Here is a 24636-nt window from a genome sequence, read left to right as displayed (position 1 = left end):
CTGAAGACCAGCCAAGACACAGCCAAGACACACACGCACACACACGCACACACACACACACACACACACACACACACACACACCTATTCGGTATGCTTCATAACAATGAGTACATATATACGCTCTCTGCCCTATTGAGCACACACATACTCACATACTCGCATACAGACACAGCCCACCTCGCACAACGCTCGGGGACTTGTTACCGTAACAAACCTCTCTGGGGCTAGCTGTTCCAACTTCTATCCTCACACCTTACACCCCCCCCCCCCCCCCCCCCCCCCCCCACACACACACACACACACCTCCCTTACCAGCAAGAGATAATGTGACCTTCTGCCAAAGTGCTGGAAACCATGCCACGGTCGCAGCGGGCTCCTCTGTTGCTACTGAAATAGACTCCAACAAGTGCCGAAAGGAAGGGAGCGGGGGAGTGAGGGAAGGGAGACAAGGGAAAAAAGAGAAGCAGGACAGCTGAAGCCACGGACACGGAATGAGCCGGTGGGAGCCAGGGCTGGATGCGGATTGCCAACGCAGGTAATGGATCACCTTCCCTTTCCCTTCCCCTACCACTAGACTAGAGCTGTACCCAGACCCACCACACTTTACTGTCTCAGACTGCCTGCTTGTACCAGACAGAGAGGGGTCGGCTGGATTGAAATAATTCCATATAACAAATGTGATTGCAACGGGCTGCTGTCAATATTGTAATGTATCTCAGAAGTGAGGAGGCTGCTGTCAATATTGTAATGTATCTCAGAAGTGAGGAGGCTGCTGCTTTGTCACAGGTGCTACATGTGTTTGTTTTGCTCTTCCAAAGTAAAGAGACGGTGTAGATAGCAGACCCATCCTCCTCCCACTCAAGTCAGATGAAATGTAATGTATGCTTGGAAGTTGGAACTAAATAAACAGTTTACTGTGAACTGTGGGTACTAGACAGGACCTGTGTAAGGCGTCAAAGGACTGGCTGTTGGCTGTGTGACCGTGTGGCAGTATGACTGTACCTGTGTGTCTGTGGCTGTGTGACCGTGTGGCAGTATGACTGTACCTGTGTGTCTGTGGCTGTGGGACCGTGTGGCAGTATGACTGTACCTGTGTGTCTGTGGCTGTGTGACCGTGTGGCAGTATGACTGTACCTGTGTGTCTGTGGCTGTGTGACCGTGTGGCAGTATGACTGTGCCTGTGTGTCTGTGGCTGTGTGACCGTGTGGCAGTATGACTGTACCTGTGTGTCTGTGGCTGTGTGACCGTGTGGCAGTATGACTGTGCCTGTGTGTCTGTGGCTGTGTGACCGTGTGGCAGTATGACTGTACCTGTGTGTCTGTGGCTGTGGGACCGTGTGGCAGTATGACTGTACCTGTGTGTCTGTGGCTGTGTGACCGTGTGGCAGTATGACTGTGCCTGTGTGTCTGTGGCTGTGTGACCGTGTGGCAGTATGACTGTGCCTGTGTGTCTGTGGCTGTGGGACCGTGTGGCAGTATGACTGTGCCTGTGTGTCTGTGGCTGTGTGACCGTGTGGCAGTATGACTGTGCCTGTGTGTCTGTGGCTGTGGGACCGTGTGGCACTATGACTGTGCCTGTGTGTCTGTGGCTGTGGGACCGTGTGGCAGTATGACTGTGCCTGTGTGTCTGTGGCTGTGCTTTACTTCACAGTGTCACAGAGGATTTGGCAAAGTTGATCGATTCATCATTATAAACAGGAAAAACAGAACAGCTGAGAAGGGCTGCAGTTGTACACTGCATGCTGAAACTGCCAGAGAAATTGAATTGCCACTGAGGAGTGACTTTGGTCCTGTGGGACAGGAGAGTGAATGACACTTCTGTAATTATACTAGCATCCATCCCAGTGCTTTAGTTTCATGAATACAGAGCAGTTCCTTGACGTTCTGTAGACAAACTCTACCTGTCAATTGTCTTCTGTTATGGCACTCCCACCCTGCGTTTGTATTTCAACTGAAGGAAGAAGAGAAAGATGAAGAATGAAATAATGAACGGAAGAAAGAAAGAGAGAGAGAAAGAGGGAGAGAGAAAGAGAAAGACAGAGAGGGAGAGAGAGAGAAATATTTATTAGAAAGTGCCTTGATGGCATAGTTTGTGAGGACAGTGGCTGTCATTCAGCCCTGTCTTGAAGGGCATTTCAAAAGTGTTTTCCAGGGTGGACACAGTTATCAATCCCAAATGTTCTATCTCTGTTTCTCAACCTCCTACACAGGACATGTTCAGTCACTTTCATTTAAGACACATGTCAAATCGTTCACAATTTGCTTGTTAAATTGATTGTTGAAATGTGATTGTTAAACGGACTACGCTATTCAAACTACAATGACCGTATCCACAACAACGTTCAAGGTCAGATACAGGTGAGAGAACCCCAAGCAGGGAGAACTTGTCAACGTGGATATCCATATACACTGTATGAACCCCGTTAGGGTTTCCTGTAAGACAGTGGCACTGCTCTGAACAAAGACAGTTACGAAAAAAGATCAACCACCCGGTTTTATCATTTTTGGGGGAGGCATTTTTCACCTGAGTGCTTCCGAGACCATTTCCTAATACCTGTGGTATTTTTAGACCAGCTGGAGTGTGTGTGAGCCTGGTTCTAACCAAGGCAGATTGTCTAGTTCCATGCATGGCCAAGCATTACCTGCCTAACAGGTTGGAGATTTGTATGCCAACATAGTACATTGGCATTATGCATTACTGTGTCTACCTTTTCTCTGTGAGTTTCACTTGGGAGAAAAAAATGTGTGAGCAGAATTAAATAATGTATTATAAACAGTAGACAGCTTAGCACCGGTTGTTCCAGTGAAAAATGGCTGTTCATTATGTTATTCCTTCCATATCGTGGTTTCCCTGATGAGATGTATAGTGAATAAGGGTGTGTGTGTGTGTGTGTGTGTGTGTGTGTGTGTGTGTGTGTGTGTGTGTGTGTGTGTGTGTGTGTGTGTGTGTGTGTGTGTGTGTGTGTGTTGGGGGGGAGGGTTAGCAGATGAGATCGTCCCATCGTTGGTAGCAAGGCTCTGTGTGACAGGGGAACAGATGCATTGATCCCTGGGTATGCTGGCTCTCCTCTTCTAGAACTGGTCCATCACACAGCATGGAATACACACACACACAGATGCACACACACGTGCGTGCTTACACACACACACACAGACGCACACACAAGCACTCACTCACACACTGACGCTAAAACACACACACACACACACACACACACACACACACACACACACATTCTGACTCACCAACGAACAGAGGCACACACACTCAGTCGATCCATCCTACCATGGGAGACCAAAATGTACAATATCTCACCTGTCTACTTGTATATTGTTTTTGGAGTCCTTTTTTAAAAGAGTCTTTTAGGGTTGAAAATATCCTGACGTCCCCAACCTTGAGTGACACTATAGAGCAGGGCAACATAGGGTTAAACCCTGAAGGACACGGGACTGGGGGTACAGTAGGTCACCTAGAGAATAAATCAAATCAGCAATCAAGCCCGAGATGTTTTTTAACTGATGCTGGGATTAATCCAGCCATCCTCCACTACATCACACAGTCATACTCAACCACTATTACACACACAGCACTGCACACAGAAAGGGTTCGCCAATGTTTACACTTAACTTTCCTTTTAGCTGTGTAGTTTAGTCTCATAGAGCACAAACATGAGGATAATCACAGCATAATCACAGCATTCTCCACTGGGTGTTTGTCCTGCTTTAATTGTGCGTGCGCACCTAATCTGTGCATATGAAACAGTATAGCTTCCGTCCCTCTCCTCGCCCCTACCTGGGCTCGAACCAGGGACCCTCTGCACACATAGACAACAGTCACCCTCGAATCATCGTCACCGATCGCTCCACAAAAGCCACGATCCTTGCAGAGCAAGGGGAACAACTACTTCAAGGTCTCAGAGCGAGTGACGTCACCGATTGAAACGCTATTAGTGCGCACCCCGCTAACTAGCTAGCCATTTCACATCAGTTACACATACATGCTAAAGGTGAGTCTGTGGGGAGAAAGAAAAAGTTGGTTCCAGTCTAAAACAACTGTCCTCATTGGTCAGTTGTGAAATGTGCACTCTGTATGGCCTGAGCCAAACTAGGAGACCCTCACCAAGTCCCATTAGCTGGCTGTTTGTTCCCTCCCATCCCAGTGTGTCTCCAATGACCTCCAGAGCTCTTGTCTCATGATTAGCTGCTGCTTCGTCAGCTGTCCAGCCTGCCCCACGACACTCAGAGCTGATCAACTTAATGAAATGGTAGAGCTATCAGTCCTCACCCCATCCTCACCCAGTCTCCCCCTGTCCCTCCACACAGCAACACATCCCTCAACTCTGAGTGGAGAAAGGGCATGGAGAAGGGTGATAGGAGGGAGGTGGAGACAGAAGGCTGGTAAAATGACAAGGGGCCTTTATACCTGAACAAACAAACAAGACACACACATGCATGAGATGCAAATTGATCAAGCCACAGGGACCAGCCAGACAAGCACACACTGAGCAGTAAACAATTTACTGCAGGGGGAAGGTGGCTTCATACCAGAGCAATCGAGCCAACGTCAAAGAAGTAGTAAATTCCACCCAGAACCAACGACACTGCGTCGTCACGTAATCCTTCCAGTGATATATGGCCCTCATAAAGTAGGGAATAATTAGGGCACCATACATGTTGAGAAACACATGAACTGTAACAGTTATATGTGTTTGCTGCCTGGTGTGTATGTTATAGTATGCCCCTGCAGCACTCATATAGCAGGGGGTACAGGTCTCCGGTGATATTTTAAAGGGGAATTTAGAGGCTGGCTTCAGTCAGTGTCGTTCTCCTCCAGAAGTTTATTGCCGCTGTACTGCTTCACGGGCAACAGAGACTCCGGTCCCCATTTGTATTCAGGGTGCAGTGCTGTGTGCACCTTGTCTAACGTCCTGTCGCTGTTGAAAAGGAAAACTGACACAATGTTGCCTGGCTGGGGGAGCAGAGCGGTGTCTTCTCATCCTTCTCTCTCTCTCTCTCTCTCTCTCTCTCTCTCTCTCTCTCTTTCTCTCTCTCTCTCCCTCTCTCCCTCTCTCCCTCTCTCCCTCTCTCTCTCTCTCTCTCTCTCTCTCTCTCTCTCTCGGACACTGACACCCACCTTAGATCGTATGAGTGTGCATCTGTGAGAATGTGTGTGTGTGCATGTGTGATTTGTAATGGGTAAAAAATGTAGTAGCCTAATTGCCATCTATTCACGCTTGTTGTGTCGTACATAATATTTCACAATTACAACAACAAACTTAGATACCATTCCTGAGAATTGATGTGCTGCTTATTTCAATTAGATATCGATGCCATGGCTGTCCACGTCAAAATATAAAGAACATCACTAATTCCATTTGAACAGCTTGGAGTGGGCATGATTCATTTATATGAATCAGGTTTGGGGTTCTGTGATGCAGCCTTGTCAAAGTGACACCACAAAGTTGGAGTTTTGGGCAAAAGAAGTCCCTCAGGGCTCATTTAAAGAACTTAATAAGGGTACATTCAGTTTATCAGTACCTTCAGTTTGTTTGGCACAACACTGTCACTTCAATCAATACTTTAGCTCCACTGAAAACGTATAAAAGTCAGATGCTTTACGACTATAGTTTTCATGGGTTTCTGTAGAACAGCATTTGTAACCATGTGTATGAGAAGAATCTTATAGCTTTGACATGGATTTGGCCCAGTTTGGCATGTTAGTGAGATGTCAGGGAGAGAGGCAGAACTTAGTGTTGTCGCTGGTCTCAGCACATGGCAACACAATGTTTAAAGCAGCAAACACTCGATGGGATGGTAACCGTATAGTATACTGTACCCCAGAGGTAGATTAGAAAACAAAGTGGTATGTTCATACGTGGGTTAGTGCTTGTGTGAAGGGTCTGTCAGGGCGGATGGGTGGGCAGCAGCCAGCAAGTCAGCTGCCAGAGCAGGATGGCGACATCTGGACCGGGAGGGGATTCTCCCATCTCCATCGTCAGCCATGGACCTCGGCTTAACCAGGGTTTTATCCTGATCTCTGCTCCACATGCCATACGGACACACATGAGGGCCACAGACAGCACGGCCAAAAGCCAGGACTACAACCCAAAGCTTACACCACCATGACCATGTCGACCCAAACGTTTCTTACTTGACACTGTGATTTACAGTGCCTTCAGAAAGCATTCACACCCCCTTGACCATTTCCACATTTTGTTGTGTTACAAAGTGGGATTAAAATAGATTTAATTGGGATTTTATTGACAAAGATCTTCACAAAATAACATTTTAACGTTTTTTTTTTATGAATGGAAAATTAAACACTAACATATCTTGATTAGAAAATTATTCAACCCCCTGAGTCAATACAGGTTAGAATCACCTTTGGTAGCGATTACAGCTCTGGACACCTGAATTGTACAATATTTCCCATTATAGGAATTCTTCAAGCTCTGTCAAGTTGGTTTTTGATCATTGCTAGACAGCCATTTTCAGGTCTTGCCATAGATTTTCAAGACAATTTAATTCAAAACTGTAACTAGGCCACTAGGTCTAGGAGCACGAGGACAGATGCAGAGCCTCAGTCTGACGCCATTAAAAGGTAATTTACCACTTTCGCAAGTGCAGTCTCAGTGCTATGATAGGGTCTAAAACCAGACTGAAGCGTTTCGTATACATTGTTTGTCTTCAGGAAGGCAGTGAGTTGCTGCGCAACAGCTTTTTCTAAAATGTTTGAGAGGAATGGGAGATTCGATATATAGTTTTTTATATTTTCTGGGATAAGGTTTGACTTTTTCAAGAGAGGCTTTATTACTGCCACTTTTAGTGAGTTTGGTACACATCCGGTGGAATAAGCTGTTTATTATGTTTGACATAGGAGGGCCAAGCACAGGAAGCAGCTCTTTCAGTAGTTCAGTTGGAATAGGGTCCAGTATGCAGCTTGAAGGTTTAGAGGCCATGATTATTTTCATCATTGTGTCAAGAGATATAGTACTAAAACACTTGAGTGTCTCCCTTGATCCTAGGCCCTGGCAGAGGTGTGCAGACTCAGGACAACTGAGGTTTGGAGGAATACGCAGATTTAAAGAGGAGTCCGTAATATGCTTTCTAATGATCATGATCTTTTCCTCAAAGAAGTTCATTAATTTATCACTGCTGAAGTGAAAGCCATCCTCTCTTGGGGAATGCTGCTTTTTAGTTAGCTTTGCGGCAGTATCAAAAATACATTTTGGATTGTTCTTGTTTTCCTCAATTAAGTTGGAAAAATAGGATGATCGAGCAGCAGTGAGGGCTCTTCGATACTGCACGGTACCAAACTAGTCGGAAGACTTCCAGTTTGGTGTGGTGCCATTTCCTTTCCAATTTTCTGGAAGCTTGCTTCAGAGCTCGGGTATTTTCTGTATACCTGGGAGCTAGTTTCTTATGACAAATGTTTTTTGTTTTTAGGGGTGTGACTGCATCTAGGGTATTGCGCAAAGTTAAATTGAGTTCCTCAGTTAGGTGGTTAACTGATTTTTGTCCTCTGACGTCCTTGGGTAGGCAGAGGGAGTCTGGAAGGGCATCAAGGAATCTTTGGGTTTATAGCACGGCTTTTGATGATCCTTGGTTGGGGTCTGAGCAGATTATTTGTTGCAATTGTAAACTTAATAAAATGGTGGTCCGACAGTCCAGGATTATGAGGAAAAACATTAAGATCCACAACATTTATTCCATGGGACAAAACTAGGTCCAGCGTATGACTGTGACAGTGAGTGGGTCCAGAGACATGTTGGACAAAACCCAATGAGTCAATGATGGTTCCGAAATCCTTTTGGAGTGGGTCTGTTGACTTTTCCATGTGAATATTAAAGTCACCAAAAATTAGAATATTATCTGCCATGACTACAAGGTCCGATAGGAATTCAGGGAACTCAGTAAGGAACGCTGTATATGGCCCAGGAGGCCTGTAAGCAAGAACCCTGGCTAACAATTTGAATCAGCAATACAAAATTGGGTTTAATTATTTATTTACTAAATACCCAACCAATCACACAGAACTACATATACAAAGAATTAATTATACCTGGATAATTATTTACGTCATAAAGGAAAACGTCCCTAGGAACAGATTTGACAGCTTGTTACACAAAGGAAAAGGGGCTGGGTTGAGTGAAAGAGTGGGAAGACAGGAACAAAGGCGAAGCTGTGCTATCGTAAATACAGTATCTTATGCATTCTAAATTAAGAAAAGGAAAATGCAATAAATATTTACTCTGAGCTGCGCTTCAGTAGGTTGGTGGTAGATGGAAGACCTTGTTGCCAAACCGAGTCCTCTGTCCTTTGAAGAATGTCGCTGGTGGTCACTTGGATATGTTGTAGTAACGTTGTTGTGTGGTAGATGGGATACTCTGTCTGTTCCTTTCTAACCTGCGTTTGCAGCTGCGGTCGCTAACTATCACTTCTGTCGTGAATAAGAGTTCAAAGTTCATACCATTCGCTACCAAAGCTCATGCTGATGTTGGCTTCGTTCTGTAGTTTTATCTGAACCATTCTGACATAGGATCGTCATCCTACCTCATTGGAACAGGAAGTTCTGTTGTCGTCAAGGGCTTACATAGGAAGAGAGAGGAGGGTGTGTTTGAAAAGTTGTATAGCCCTTGTCCCTTCACAGGGGAGGGCCACTAATTGAGCAGCCCTATCTTATGAAAATCCAAATCTCACATTTTAGAAGCTAAAATCACATTTCATCCCATCACAAATAATTTCATATTCAAACATCTAAATTGAACAACAATTCAATGTGAATCTGATAACTCTGATGTGTAGACTTTCCACTGTAGAGTTTGTCATCTTATCATTGATGAGAATGTCTCAGATGACAACCGAACTGACATCATATTCATTAAGTACCACTGCACATGTTCAATTGTTCGGATTACCAGAATATAGTTAATTTCCCCCCACCTTCTGATGTTCCCAGAATCTCTATGTTAACCAAGGGTTTTTTAAATGTAACCTCAGTAAGTTAGAGAAGGGAAAAGGGGGGAAGAGGTATTTATGACTGTCATAAACCTATCCCCCAGGCCAACGTCATGACACTTCCTAATGGGTCTGGCAATGATGTCAAATTGGTTCTATATGACCTGTCTGTTTGTGAGGGCAACAAATGTGTTGTGTGCACTTTCAATATAGTATGAGACATTACCCCATTACTCCTGTGCTGCAGCTGCATGAAGATGACATGAAAATGTAGTAGCCCTGCATTATTACCCAACTGCTAAATTATTAACAACCTGCCTGTCATTGTACCACTGACACACAGAGACGGGACATCTGTTAAGTTATTAACAACAACCTGCCTGTCATTGTACCACTGGCACACAGAGACAGGACATAACCTGCTGGCCTTTGCCCTACTAACACCACAGAGACAGGACACACTGTAAACGTCCAAACCCATTCTACCTTACACACCCTCAAATCGAAAAGCATAATCTTAAATCAGAAATCAGCAGGTTGTAGGCGACCCAATGCTCCCCACTTCTTTTGTTGTGTTTTCACTTTGAACAAAAACAAGGGGGTTGAGCCCTGAGCCATCTTGGGCTGGCCTTCTGGGCCAGGAGTGTCTTTGTGTTAATCCTGCTAACTCGAATGACCCTGCTGCCCCAGAGCTGGAGAGAAAGTGAAAGTCACTTGCACCCTAACATTACAGCCGCCAGAAACAAACCAGGTGAAGCAGGTGAAGGTGGTGTGAAGCCAACAAGCATCATTCTTGGATCTGAATCAAATCGACCCCAAAAGAGACAAAGAAGCGAGAAAAAGCAGGCTCATGACCAATCCATAAACTCCAGAAAAATGTGAATACATTTTGAAAGGTGGAATAGTGACTCCCAGATGGCCACCGTTGTCATGGTGGGTAATGTTAGGTAAGAGTTGGGTTACATGTTTAGCCTGCTAACTATGTTAGCTGCTAACCTTAGAGTGTTCAATGTTCAAGCTAGCTAACAAGGCTACTTAGCAAGCTAACTAACACCTTCTGTATTTAGACTGTTTTGTACTCAAAGGAATCTAATGATGGCATCATGTAGCTACACTGCATAAATCCTACAAGATGCCCAATGCCTTTATTTCAGCTAGCTAAAGCTAGATATGCAGATTGTTTCGCATGTAGATGATAATGCTAGTTAGCTAGGGGGTGAACAGGATTTTTGGCCCAGGACCCCCCCCCCCCCCCCCCCCCCCCCCCCCCAAAAAATACATATAGTACGGTAACATCACACAAACATGTATTTCTCAGGGAGATATGGGTGGGGACGGTCTGATTTAGAGGGTGTGCTGTATGCATTTTCTGTTATGCTTTGTGATTCAATAATAATTTTGTTGGTAATCAATCAAAATTGTTAGCTATATTTGCCTGTTCCGCATATTGCCTGTCTATATACAGCTTTGATTCTTACTTAGTGTTAACTACCCACCAGAACGACTGAATGGAAAACTAGTGTGGTCAGTCAAGTAAACAATGGCACATCTGCATGACATATTGGTGTACTACTGGCCATCATGTCACAGAATGGTACAGTAGCATGACACATGTTTACATGGTTACAGCACCACATCAATGACACTATTGTGACACTGACTTATTTGAGAATTGAACCTCTGTGGCAGGGCCGTAAGGATGCATTGCAGTCATACTTGCTCTGATGACCTCCTAGTAGGGAGTGAAAGGTGGGAACCGGGAGTAGCACATAACAGTTTGTGGCCTGGAGGTGTGGGACCTAACAACATGGTCGTCATTCAAAATTTTAACATAACAGAGATGTATTTATGTGGTCAGTATTTTATCATGCAACAAACAGTCCAAGTCATCCATGATTCTGTTACTACGGCAGTGTAGATGCTGATGGGAGAAAAAAATCATATCACTGACATGTATTGGGCTCCCGAGTGCCGCAGCGGTCTAAGGCACTGCATCACTGCCTCACTACAGACACCTTGGTTTGAATCCAGGCTGTATCACAACCGGCCGTGATTTGGAGTCCCATAGGGTGGCGCACAATTGGCCCAGCATTGTCCGGGTTGGGTGGTATAGGCTGTCATTGTAAATGCACATTTTTTCTTAACTGACTTAAAATAAAATATTGGAATCACTTACTCTATTAGAGCAAGTGTCAATGGCCTTTCCAAACCAAGTTTTCATAGTATTAATTCTAACCCAATGTAATTGTATATTCATTTCTCAAGGTTCAGCAGGAAAAATACTCTAACAAGCATAATGTCTGCCATTCTGTATGAACAAAAGTTCCCCACCAAGCCATTTGCACTGATGCTCCTGGAGAAACTCTTGTTAGGTTAGTAGTGAGACAGGAGGGACGAGTCAGTCTTTGGAGGTTATTGGCACCGTGTGGGAAATCATCAAATGAATTCTTACTTCAATAGTATATGGTAAAATGCAATGTCATATTCCCGTACACCCCACTGTATCCTGTGTATATGCCAAATAAACTTATTTAGATTTGATTTAGATTTGATAACATTTTTTAAATGCAATTTGAGTTAATTATAGTGAGCACGTTTGCACCGTTTATGAATTTAACAATTAATAAATTGATGCTTGGTAACATATTGGCCATGGTCTCACCAGAGAGAGAGAGGAGGTAGGTAATACTGGCAATGGTCTCACCAGAGAGAGAGAAGGTAGGTAATACTTGCCATAGTCTAACCTGAGAGAGAGAAGGCAGGTAATACACTGGCCATAGTCTCGCCTGGGAGAGAGAACCTAGGTAATATATTCTCAATGATCTCACCAGAGAAAGAGGAAGTAGGTAATAATATACTGGCCATGGTCTCACCTGAGAGAGCGAATGAAGGTAATAATATACTGGCCATAGTATCACCTGAGAGAGAGGATGTAGGTAATAATATACTGGCCATAGTATCACCTGAGAGAGAGGATGTAGGTAATAATATACTGGCCATAGTCTCACCTGAGAGAGATAATGTTGGTAATAATATACTGGCCATAGTATCACCTCAGAGAGAGAATGTAGGTAATAATATACTGGTCATAGTCTCACCTGAGAAAGAGGATGTAGGTAATAATATACTGGTCATAGTCTCACCTGAGAGAGAGGATGTAGGTAATAATATACTGACCATAGTCTCACCTGAGAGAGAGGAGGTTGGTTATAATATACTGGCCATGGTCTCACCTGAGAGAGAGAGGATGTAGGTAATAATATACTGACCATGGTCTCACCTGAGAGAGAGGATGTAGGTAATAATATACTGGCCATAGTCTCACCTGAGAGAGAGGATGTAGGTAATAATATACTGGCCATAGTCTCACCTGAGAGATAGGATGTAGGTAATAATATACTGACCATAGCCTCACCTGAGAGACATAATGTCGGTAATAATATACTGGCCATAGTATCACCTGAGAGAGATAATGTTGGTAATAATATACTGGCCATAGTATCACCTGAGAAAGAGGATGTAGATAATAATATACTGTCCATGGTCTCACCTGAGAGAGAGGGTAGGTAATATACTATGTAGTCCTTCTAACGAGAGTAATGTCTGCCATTCTGTATTAATACAAGTTTCCTACCAAGCCCTTAGCACTGATGCTCCTGGAGATATGCTTGCTTGGTTGGTAGTGGGACAGGAGGGACAAGTCTGTCTGTGGCCAATAGTGACCATAGTATGGCCAATAGTCCACCAATACGTCATGAATATGAACTATTGTTTATTTGACTGACCATGCTGGATATTCATTCAGCCATTCTGGTGGGTAGTTCACTCTAAGTAGAAATCAATGCTGTACATAGATAGGCAATGTGCTGAACAGGCAAACATAGATAACTATTTTGGTCAATTTCAAGCAAAACAATTATTGAATCACAAAGCATAACAGAAAATGCATACAGCATTTCTTACCTTGGTCAATTAACAAAACAATTATTGAATTACAAAGCACAACATAAGTATCTCTCTGAAAATACATGTTTGTGTGATGTTAATTTACCAAATGTTATGCATACATGCATTTTTTGGGGTGTACCTGGGTCGAAAATGCTGTTTACCACCTAGCTAGCTAGCTAGTTATTTACAAATGAAACACTATCATGTCAACAATCTGCATATCTTGCTTTTGCTAGCTAATGTTAGTCAGTTGAAATAAAGGCATTGGGGGTTTGTGCAGTGTAGGTTTATGATGCCATTGTTAGATTCCTTTGAGTACAAAACAGACCAAATACAGTAGATGTTAGCTAGCTTGAACATTGAACACACTAAGTTTAGCAGCTAACGTAGCTAGCAGGCTAAACACGCGACCTAACACTTGCTGACTGGTAAGTCAGTGGAGGCTGCTGAGGAGCGGACTGCTCATAATAATGGCTGGAACTGTCACAATCGTAATAAGAAGCGGACCAAAGCGCAGCTTGGTGTGAATGCATCATTTAATGACAAAAAACACGAAGTAAACGGTACAGAAACAATAAACAAATAACGACCGTGAAGCTGACAAAAGCAACTAACATAGACAATCACCCACAAACAAACAGTGAAACCCAGGCTACCTAAGTATGATTCTCAATCAGAGACAACTAATGACACCTGCCTCTGATTGAGAACCATACTAGGCCGAAACATAGAAATCCCCAAATCATAGAAAAACAAACATAGACTGCCCACCCCAACTCACGCCCTGACCATACTAAATAACGACAAAACAAAGGAAATAAAGGTCAGAACGTGACAGGAACGGTGCGGTATTTGATACCATTCCACCTATTCCGCTCCAGCCATTACCACGAGCCAGTCCTCCCCATTTAAGGTGCCACCAACCTCCTGTGTTACCAGTCCATGAGAACGGTGACCATTTCAGCGTCACTGTTCCACCTTTCAAAATGTATTCAAATCAAATCAAATTGTATTGGTCACATACACATATTTATCAGATGTTATTGCAGGTGTAGCGAAATGCTTGTCTTCCTAGCTCCAACAGTGCAGTAGTATCTAACAGTGCAGTAGTATCTAAAAAACGATTCACAACAATAAACACAAATCTACAAGTAAAATAATGGAATTAAGAAATATATAAATATTAGATTGAGCATTGTCGGAGTGGCATTGACTAAAATACAATAAAATAGAATACAGTATATACATGTGAGATGAGTAAAGCAGTATGTAAGCATTATTTAAACATTATTAAAGTGGCTTGTGTTCCCTTATTAAAGTGGCCAGTGATTCCAAGTCTATGTATATAGGGCAGCACCCTCTAAGGTGCAATGTTGCGTAACCAGGTGGAAGCCGGCTAGTGATGGCTATCTAACAGTCTGATGGCCTTAAGATAGAAGTTGTTTTTCCACTCTCTCGGTCCCAGCTTTGATGCACCTTTACTGACCTCGCCTTCTGGATGATAGCGGGGTGAACAGGCCATGGCTGGGTTGGTTAATGTCCTTGATGATGTTTTTGGCCTTCCTGTGACATCGGGTGCTGTAGGTGTCCTGGAAGGCAGGTAGTTTGCCCCCGGTGATACGTTGGGTAGACCTCACCACCATCTAGAGAGCCCTGCGGTTGCGGGCGGTGCAGTTGCCATACCGAGCGGCGATACAGCTCGACAGGATGCTCTCAATTGGACAAGACAAATTTCTTCAGCCTCCTGAGGTTGAAGAGGCACTGTTGTGCCTTCTTCACCACACTGTCTGTGTGGGTGGACCATTTCAGATCGTCAGTGATGTGTACACCGAGGAATCACCTTCTCCACTACAGTCCCGTCGATGTGGATAGGGGCATGCTCCCTCTGCTGTTTCCTGAAGTCCACGATCAACTCCTTTGTTTTGTTGATGTTGAGTGAGAGGTTATTTTCCTGGCACTACTCTCCCAGGGCCCTCACCTCCCTGCTGGCTGTCTCGTCATTGTTGGTAATCGGGCCTACTATTGTTGTGTCATCTGCAAACTTGATGATTGAGTTGGAGGCGTGCGTGGCCATGCAGTCATGGGTGAACAGGGAGGATCAGGGAGGATCAGCAAAGTGGAGGTGTTGTTTCCTACCTTCACCACCTGGGGGCAGCCCGTCAGGAAGTCCAGGACCCAGTTGCACAAGGCAGGGTTCAGACCCAGGGCCCTGAGCTTAATGATGAGCTTAGAGGGTACAATGGTGTTGAATGCTGAGCTACAGTCAATGAACAGCAGTTCCAATGTTTTTCCGGTTTATAGATTGGTCTTGAGCAGTCTTTTTCTCACTTCTTTTTATTTTTTTGGGTCGAGTTGATTCAGATCCAAGAACATAGAATTATGTTTGTTTGCTTCATCTTCTGTGTTTGTTTCTGGAAGTGGTAACTTTAGGTTGTAAATGACTTCCTCTCCAGCTCTGGGGCAGCAGGGCCATTCAAGGAGCAAAAAGACACAGCTAGCCTAGAAGGCCAGCCCAAGGCGGCTCAGGGCTCGACACCCTTGTTTCGTTCAAAGTGAAAACACTACACAAGAGGTGAGGCGGCATAGGGTCGCCCACAACCTGTGGATTTCTGATTTAAAGCACAGGCATGATAGGAGAAACCTATCTCCAAAAATCTCCCCCCATGCAGAGACAGTCAGAGAGATCATTACTCTCAGATTAATCGTGTTTTCATTCCACGGCGGATCAATCACTTGTCATGTACACTTAATGCAACAGCATGTATGAATTATGTCCAGCTTGCTCGTGGCTTAGGAAAGCAAAGCAGAGCAGGGATCTTGATTTGGATGGTGACATAAACTAATATCATTGAGTGTATCAGTTTGATGTGATTTTCTTCCCCGGGGTCATGGGGTGGGAGATAAATCAGAGGCTGCTGGGATTGGAAACATGCAGACTGGGAGTTCACTGTATGGAAGCAGGTAGGGTGGAGGGAACATGGGGCTGAATATTGGACAGTAGGATACATTTTTACTATGACAGCCTATAGCTCCAGTTTATTATGAGGCCATGATATGGAGAATAATCTCATCAGGACTAAAGAAGTAAATCTACAGGGAGGTGTCAGGGATATGACAGGTTGACAGGCCCTGTCCGCGCTCCGCTAGGGCCCACGATGATCAAATCACCAGACGACAGACATAGAGTCACAGCTGAGAGGGACTCACCTTGCACTGCATCCAATATTGTGGTGACACCTGGCATTGGGATGTAAAATTGAGTTGAATATTAACCTAGATAAAATGTGACAACAATACAAGCCATTACATCTTGTTGGAGTGGAAAAGCAGGTGCATGTGTCTGATTTGAGACATGGCAGATATGTCAAAGTCACATCCTTCCAGATGAGGCAATGTGTCTAAAGGCTAAGTTGTCTTTAAGAGAAAATATTAACTCTCAAACCACCATGTTGTTCTGTTAGTGGAGCTAGAATATAAACACTGTGAGTGTGGCTACTCTAGTAGTCTGTTTTTATCAGTGTGCAGTATTGTCACAAAGCTGCTTCCCCCACTTGTTCTATTTTGGTCACCATCTGCAAAGGCAGGAAACAAATGTCACTTAACAGTAATACTTCTGTGAACTAAACTATTCTACTTTGTTCTATCCTTGTATAGCTGACAGTAGTATCAGGAGTTTAGGTAATATTATATGATGTGCAATATAGCATTTATTGAATGTTGTCTAAAGTATAGAAAAAAGAGGCAGAGGCTTTTGGCACTAAGGATTATAGATCCAGCTTGATATTACATTACTTTACATCACAATGAGGGAGCCATGTTATTGGCGATGGACTAGTTAAGTGTTCCCCAGATGGTGGATCGGGACCCAGGCTGGGCCGCAGCTACAGTATATCCTCCTGGGTCGCAGCTACAGTATATCCTCCTGGGTCGCAGCTACAGTATATCCTCCTGGGTCGCAGCTATATCCTCCTGGGTCGCAGCTACAGTACATCCTCCTGGGTTGCAGCTATATCCTCCTGGGTCGCAGCTAAAGCCTGGGTTCTGGCTACAAGTATTGTTTTGTTTATCAGATGGTCCACAAAGCTCTTTAGATAGATCCGAGCTAAACAAAGTCTGGAAACCACGGTAGCAGTGAGGGCCAATGAATAGGAGTTGAGAGGATACTCAGTGGTTAACAGTAAAAGTCTAATTGATTCTAATTTACTCGACAATGCATGACTGGAAGAAGCCGATTCACTGTTTTCACAAAAGCATTTTATTATTCCTATTTAAGTGTATTCAAAATGCTTTATGAATTACCAGATTAGTTGAAAGGTAAATGGATTTTGGGGGATTAGAATGACAGTATTTTATCTTCATGGCTTAACTAAACCCATAATCACAGGTGAATGGGAAATGAACTGTGACCATAACGATCGGATGAATTAGTTGGCGGTCTTTGCATTAGCGAAGGTAAAATTGTCAATTACACTGTGTAGGGTTAAACTAATCCTTAATACTGAACACATGCATAATATATGGGAATGTCAAGGAGATTTATACTGATTAGACTTGAAAGGGTTTATTATAAAGGAATTCTAATAGGATTTAATGTAAGTCTTTTTCATGTTAACCCATTGTTGAGTACTTACAAATTATAAAGTTTCCTTACTCAAGTCTAAAATGTGATAGGTATTAAACATTGGGCTGGTCAGCTGAAAAGCAAGAGAAGAGGTAAACTTACCAGCAGAGAGCCACGAGGCACCAGCATGCCTCTCCAAGCCTTGGAGCATATTGATCAAACTGTGCCCAGGATGAGACAGGTGTAAGTCTTAGCAGCAGTTTCATGCACTGAATACGAAATGACCCATTACGTCAACAGTGACAAGCACAACAACCCCCCACCCCACAACCAGATGTACTTACTGTACCACTATGGTCTTAAGATATTGAGCAGGGCTGGGAATTGGGCATGAGGAGAGTGCAGTCATGACTGAGCAGAGGCTCCTGAACAGATGTGATAATAGTAACACTGTAAGCAAATAAATGTGTCATCTCAGCTGACTTTCAACCAATCACCTTTAGGACAAAGGAATAGCTGAAAAGGTGTACAACTAAAATCATTTCATTTCTCAGGCCAGTCCAGACAAAACAAAACACATCTGGCAGGTGTTATTACAATAACACATGTAACCCCTTGACCCCTGTTATTTAGTCACAGTTCTCCCACAGACTACATAAGAGAAGTGGGACAGAGACGGAAATAATTTGCTTCTCTGGTTTGATAAGGAAACAGCAGAGGACAACTGATATTCTAAGGGAACTGCTTTCACCAACTCACCCACTAGAGGGGGATAAGCAATTCCTCATTGTAAACCCATCTGGTCTGAAAGCCAAGGTGAAGATCTTGAAGGATTCTGTTAGGACTGTCTGCCATTAAACAGAGATAGAATATCAACTGTCACATAGTTAGATCTGGTATCTGTTTTACTCTGTCATCTCCCTCTCCCTAACACTTTTAGCTAGATGACAGTTTTAAAAATGCATGGCATAATCTTTGCAGTCACACCAGGGATTTACTCAGTAGTAACGGTGCATGAGGAAACGGTCTGAGCCCTTCTAAGTGCCAGACTGGAACAGTGGCAGAAGCTTTGATCTAATCTGGTTTGTGTGCCCTCGCGCCAGCCAGCGGTGATTTGGGCAGAGTCAAGTGAGAGAGAGAGGTCGCTAAACTGAACACATTCCCACTGATAGGAGGCTGGGTGCTGGAGCTGTGAAAACTTGAGCAGACAACTAACACATATCAAATCCAGGCGCTGAAAATTGGGGACTTGCAGATTCACAGAGATTACAACTAGAGAGCAAAGAATTTGACATGGCAGTGCATTCCAAAATCCAACCCCAGATTACAGAGGTCATAGCGTAGAAGACAAATGATCTCTTGTCTGTGTAGCTTGGGGAAAATCTCCTTCAGGCACATCTTCTCCCAATGCCTGCATGTCTCACAGTAATGACTGTTTGCATACTTAGAGTATCATAGATATATTGCAATAGAGTTTGCTTATGTTCATGTTCACTAGTTTCACAGTGGGATTTTGTTTGTTTCTACTGACTCAACATGACACAAAAGTCATTAAACAAGCTTTTCATGACTGCATCATGACGTAAACAGCAACCTGTCTCTTTTCCATGGTCCCAAACTACAGTATTTACCACTCATCTGTTTCAACCAGGCTTAAGAACCAAATAAACTGTGATCTGAAAAATAAATAGAGTGTAAATGATGTACCCAGACCTGCATTTTCTATTACAATATCCCTGACTAAAATAAATATCCACAGTGAGTTTTGATCCCTAACATTGGAATAAAGCCTCAAGCCATTGTACGAGTTTGGGGGTGGATTTATCTCCATGTAGCACAGTAATAAAAGCCTCTTTCCTGTGTTTTGGAGACTTTGGGTTGTGACCAAGCTACAGAACGACTGCAATGTTCAACAACTTTGAACAGGTTTCATGACTATATTGCCCAGCGTTATTGCAAATCACAGTGGTGTGAGTTCCACTTTTGTTGTCAGCAAGGTCAACTTGGGCTAGATGGTCAAATCAATGTTTCCACTGTGCTGTAATTACCTCCCGATAGCTGTGTCTTTGTTTGGAATACACCTTGGTAATAGGGGGCATATCGACAAACATAAGTCATCTGATTAAGTCGATGATGACTCATTGGCTGTTGTGTTTAATTCCACAACCCCATTTTACCACAGTAATCCCCCATGTAGGTGACCTTCAGAAACCAGCTGTTTCTTTGCCTTGATTAAACATGGGGAAGGTCAAGCTCTTTTAAACATGTGGAAGGTCAAGCTCTTTTAAACATGTGGAAGGTCAAGCTCTTTTAATGAGATCCTCCTCAAAGACATTAACCCTAAAGTGTTCCATCATACAATGGCCGGATAAGACGTGGATAATGTCATTGAAGGAAAGCAATACATTCCTGCTCTGTGTTCTTAACAATTTAAAGGATTATCAATCAGCCTGCATGATCAATGACAGAAATATTGCCTATTTTTATGACAGAAAAAACTCAGCAATGATGTCATAAAAGGAAAATATGTATGTCAATCAGCACAACAAATCCATTATGTTTTTGATATGGTCAATATCTAGCAACTTTCATAATGCCTTTCCATTCTCAGCAGCCGTACCATCATTGGTATTCTAGGCTGCTCCGCTACTAATGACAATCTATAATGGTCCTTTCTCAGCCATGTGCTGCTGATAAGGTCCCTGACCAGCAGTGTGATGCAGAAATCCTCTACGGTCCTCTGGGAGGCAGCTTTTCAGAGTGGAGACTATATTACCACGTAGTCCAACCAATTACCCCATGGGAACGTCACCGCCAGTTTACTGGTACACTCCATCTACGCTAACACAAGCCCCTCGTCCCATTCCCTCTGTCAGGCAGGGGTTGAGGAATGGGGACTGCAGTGGGTCCCAGCTATCCTACATGCCTTGATAGGGAGACACAATCATGCCGTGGGCCATGACACCCGCCAAGGAATACTGAGGATTACATTGTAATCACCCCACTGTGATTCAAACACATGCTAAATCAGGTCCCCTTGACAGGATACCACACACACACGCACACACTCACACACACTCACACACACCACACAGCGTCAGGCCCGCAGGCGGCAGTGTGACAGATAACTCATAGAGGATGACTCTGTCTGACAGAAGGACACAGTATCTGACCAGACATTAAATGGATTGGTGAATGTAATGCTGTAGGATCTAACTCCATTCAACTGCATTGTGAAATACATAATTTTTTTCTACTTTGCCCTACAGCTATAAATATCTGGAAGATCAAAACAAGCTAAAGAGTTTCTGGTCGATTTGATCATTTATTCATTACCTGGAACATGAATGTAGGATTTATGATTTCAAACTAAAAGTTAATCCCTTAACAAACTTTGTTACTGTCACTGTGTCACTGTACTTTGGGAAAATTGCATTGATGTCTATTAGCAATGCAGTGTCTTTAAACACTGATCTTATCAATTCATTTCAAAGGCTCATCTAAGGGAAAACTGTCATCCAAGTTAAGTTACATTAAGTATTTTCCGTAAACAATGCCGTAGAAATACAGCACGTAGCTGCCGTTAAAACCAGCCTCCATGGCCAAAACCAGGTCTCCACCTATTCACAGCACATAATACCCATGCATTCAGACGTTTTGCCGATTAAGTTGGAATAGCTCTGCAGCATTATTTCAGAGGGGGGAAAAACGTCACGAGAGATAAATGGTAAATCCTTGTTCTCCATTTGTTGCATTAAACAGTAGGCACCATCTGCTGTATTCAACTGCAGAGTACAACAGTAGTGGGGCCGCAGCTGCCATCCGCAGGCACAGCAACCTGCTCACTGCCTTGTGTTGCACGCCAAACACTCACACAAAAAATAGTACCCTGGGTCTCTCATCATCCACCTGACCCAACCCACCACTCATGGCCGCTTACATAGAGACAGACCTGCACATGAAGCACATGACTCACAGATGAAGCTAAAATGTCTCTAAACTACAGACAGTTGGTTTGGTTGGCTTGCCTGGAGGGATTACTAAGTATTATCACAACGTTGCACAAATGACACTAAACGGTCCCATGTATCTAATACAAATGTCTTTACCCATCTCTCTTCTCTCCTCCTCTCATCCCCACCCTCGTCCCCTCTCTCAGGCAGTAGGTGACTGAGATGGGCGTTCGTCTAGGCCCCTTGAGCGACTCCCCGTGGTGGTGGCCGCTACTGCTGCTGTTGCTGCTCTGCACTGCCCCCTGGTGCCAAGGTCGGCCTTTCGCAACGCCCTTGCCAGCAGTCAACGTGGCGGTGGTGTTCAGTGGCTCGGCCTACCAGCAGGAGATCAAGGGGCGTCTCAGCAGGGAGAACTTCATGGACCTGCCCTTGGAGGTGAATCCCATCACAGTGCTGGTAAACAACACCAACCCTCGGGCCCTGCTCACACGCATCTGTGACACACTGGCGGCCAACCGCGTACATGGTGTGGTGTTTGAGGACAACATCGGCTCGGAAGCCGTGGCACAGATCCTGGACTTCATTGCCCTGCAGACGGCCGTGCCCATCGTGGGCATCAGCGGGGGCTCCGCCATGGTCCTGCCACACAAGGTCAGTGACCAGGATTGGGCTGGGGGACACTTGGTGTCTAGGCTGCCTGAGGAACATGCTTAAGTTCATCTTCTTTTTATTTTTGAAATAACCTTGAAGGCCACATTATTTGTTTCCCCAAACTGCTGTAGAGAGTAGCAGCTTAACTGATGTGTGGTTTATGACTACACAGTCTCATTACCTCAGAGGTTTTAAACCCTTTATATTCTAGTGACTGTGAAATAAAGAACTGGGAAAGACCCCTGGCACAACTCACAGTACAAATAATAAAACCAAAATAACAATCTCAACAACTCAGGTCCCCCAAGGTGAGCAAAGCACTCAGATCTTGAAAGCTCTCCACCACACACACACACAGGCCAACCGTCATTAGTCTGGTGATTATCAGAGTCATAATGAACATTAGCAGACACACATTGCCATTTCCAGGTGACTTACAGCACATGATTATAAACTCACTGAATGTTAATGCTGCCCATACAGACACTGTGGGTTTTTGTGTCTGGCGGTCTTAGGCCAGAAAGACTGAAACAACAAGATAAGGTGTTAAACCAGGTAGTAGAGGGATGTCCAAATACTGCATCTAATACACTCATTAAAATATGAAGGTCAAAATCAAAACCTGTTAGCCTCTGCCACTTCATCCTTGTTCTATTTTTAAACTTCTGGTCCCACCAGACACAAAGATGTTAAACTAGAGAAATCTATTTGTATTTGCTGGTAACAAATTTATAGTTTACAGTTGGACCCCTCATGTCAATAGAGTTATGCAATGATTTGAAATGTTGTATTACCCGGCATCATGCACTGGAGTTTGCCACCAGTAAATTATCAGAGGGATGTTTGTGATACAGATTAGACTGCCGTTAAATTGCTTTTAGAGTAAAGCCTCATAGGTTTAGGAGCAATGATCCCTCTCCCAGAGTGTTACACAAAGGGCTCAGCCACAGAGAGAAACTTTAATTAGACTGAGCATCACAATACTAGTCACAGAGACAGAGAATGCACGTTATGAGCATCACAATACTACTCACAGAGACAGAGAATGCACGTTATGAGCATCACAATACTACTCACAGAGACAGAGAATGCACGTTATGAGCATCACAATACTACTCACAGAGACAGAGAATGCACGTTATGAGCATCACAATACTACTCACAGAGACAGAGAATGCACATTATGAGCGTCACAATACTACTCACGGAGACAGAGAATGCACGTTATGAGCATCACAATACTACTCACAGAGACAGAGAATGCACGTTATGAGCATCACAATACTACTCACAGAGACAGAGAATGCACATTATGAGCGTCACAATACTACTCACGGAGACAGAGAATGCACGTTATGAGCATCACAATACTACTCACAGAGACAGAGAATGCACGTTATGAGCATCACAATACTACTCACAGAGACAGAGAATGCACATTATGAGCGTCACAATACTACTCACGGAGACAGAGAATGCACGTTATGAGCATCACAATACTACTCACAGAGACAGAGAATGCACATTATTAGCATCATAATACAACTCACAGAGACAGAGAATGCACATTACGAGCATCACATCTTTATTGGTTCTATGCAAATGGGTGTAGGCTGAGGATACAGAGGACTGGTGGGACATAGCTCGCCAATCCACCGACCATAAACAAAGTGTTTATTCAGCGGGGGAAAATGGAGGGTGATAAAGCAGGCTGGCTGACCTCGGGCCGGTCAGAGCAAGAAGAGAATACTGCTGCATTGTAATGTCTAATCAATTCCAGTAATTTCAGCTCCGGTAGCTGGTTGTTTGAGTATGCGGCACGCAGGGAACTGAGTTGCGGAAAATATGAGGTCTGCCCACCACCCTCGATTTCCATCAGTTAATCCACAGCTCAAATAGGATTTTCTCTCCCTCATGTTTGTGAGATTTTCTTAATAAACGTGAGAAACGTGTTCCTCCACAACAGGAGATGGCCAGGGCCATGGACTCACAGTACCTTGATTATGCATTCACATTCATACAAATCCTCATGGGGTTGCAGTTCAATAGAGAGCTGGTTAAAAAATGGATGCGTTCCAACTCAATTGAATTGAAATACATTTTTCTAAACAACAAATTGATTCATTGATTCAATCTTTACTTTGTGTGTGGCCGAGATGACTGCGAGGGAAAGTGTATTTGTTAGAAGTAACCCGGGGTCCATCAACAAAACAGTAATCAATATAGGAAACGCTCACAAAATGTGTTTGTGTAGGCCTCCCGGGTGGCGCAGTGGTTAAGGGCGCTGTACTGCAGTGCCAGCTGTGCCATCAGAGACTCTGGGTTCGCGCCCAGGCGCCCAGGCTCTGTTGTAACCGGGAGGTCCATGGGGCGATGCACAATTGGCCTAGCGTCGTCCGGGTTAGGGAGGGCTTGGCCGGTAGGGATGTCCTTGTCTCATTGTGCACCAGGGACTCCTGTGGTGGGCTGGGCACAGTGTGCGCTAACAAAGGTTGCCGGTGTTTCCTCTGGCACATTGGTGTGGCTGGCTTTTGGGTTGGATGCGCGCCGTCTTAAGAAGCAGT

The 24636-nt window shown here is 44.0% G+C and overlaps 1 protein-coding gene across 2 annotated transcripts in view; it reads left to right on the top strand.

The window, feature by feature from the left end:
• Positions 1–282: 282 nt before the first annotated feature.
• The window catches only part of LOC110538550 (glutamate receptor ionotropic, NMDA 2C), a 79255-nt gene continuing 54901 nt past the window's right edge, over positions 283–24636 (top strand). The window contains exons 1-2 of one of the 2 annotated variants that reach the window (XM_036938636.1): positions 283–537; positions 21628–22072. In XM_036938636.1, coding sequence (XP_036794531.1) covers positions 21644–22072 — 429 coding nt within the window. In that variant the 5' untranslated portion in view covers positions 283–537; positions 21628–21643. The remainder of the gene's footprint in view (positions 538–21627; positions 22073–24636) is intronic. The other variant, XM_036938637.1, reaches the window with a different exon arrangement.

Source organism: Oncorhynchus mykiss, chromosome 12, assembly GCF_013265735.2.
Source record: "Oncorhynchus mykiss isolate Arlee chromosome 12, USDA_OmykA_1.1, whole genome shotgun sequence".
Lineage (NCBI taxonomy): Eukaryota > Metazoa > Chordata > Actinopteri > Salmoniformes > Salmonidae > Oncorhynchus > Oncorhynchus mykiss.
The sequence above is the reverse complement of the archived record's forward strand: the minus strand, read 5'-3'. Positions and strand labels throughout refer to the sequence as shown.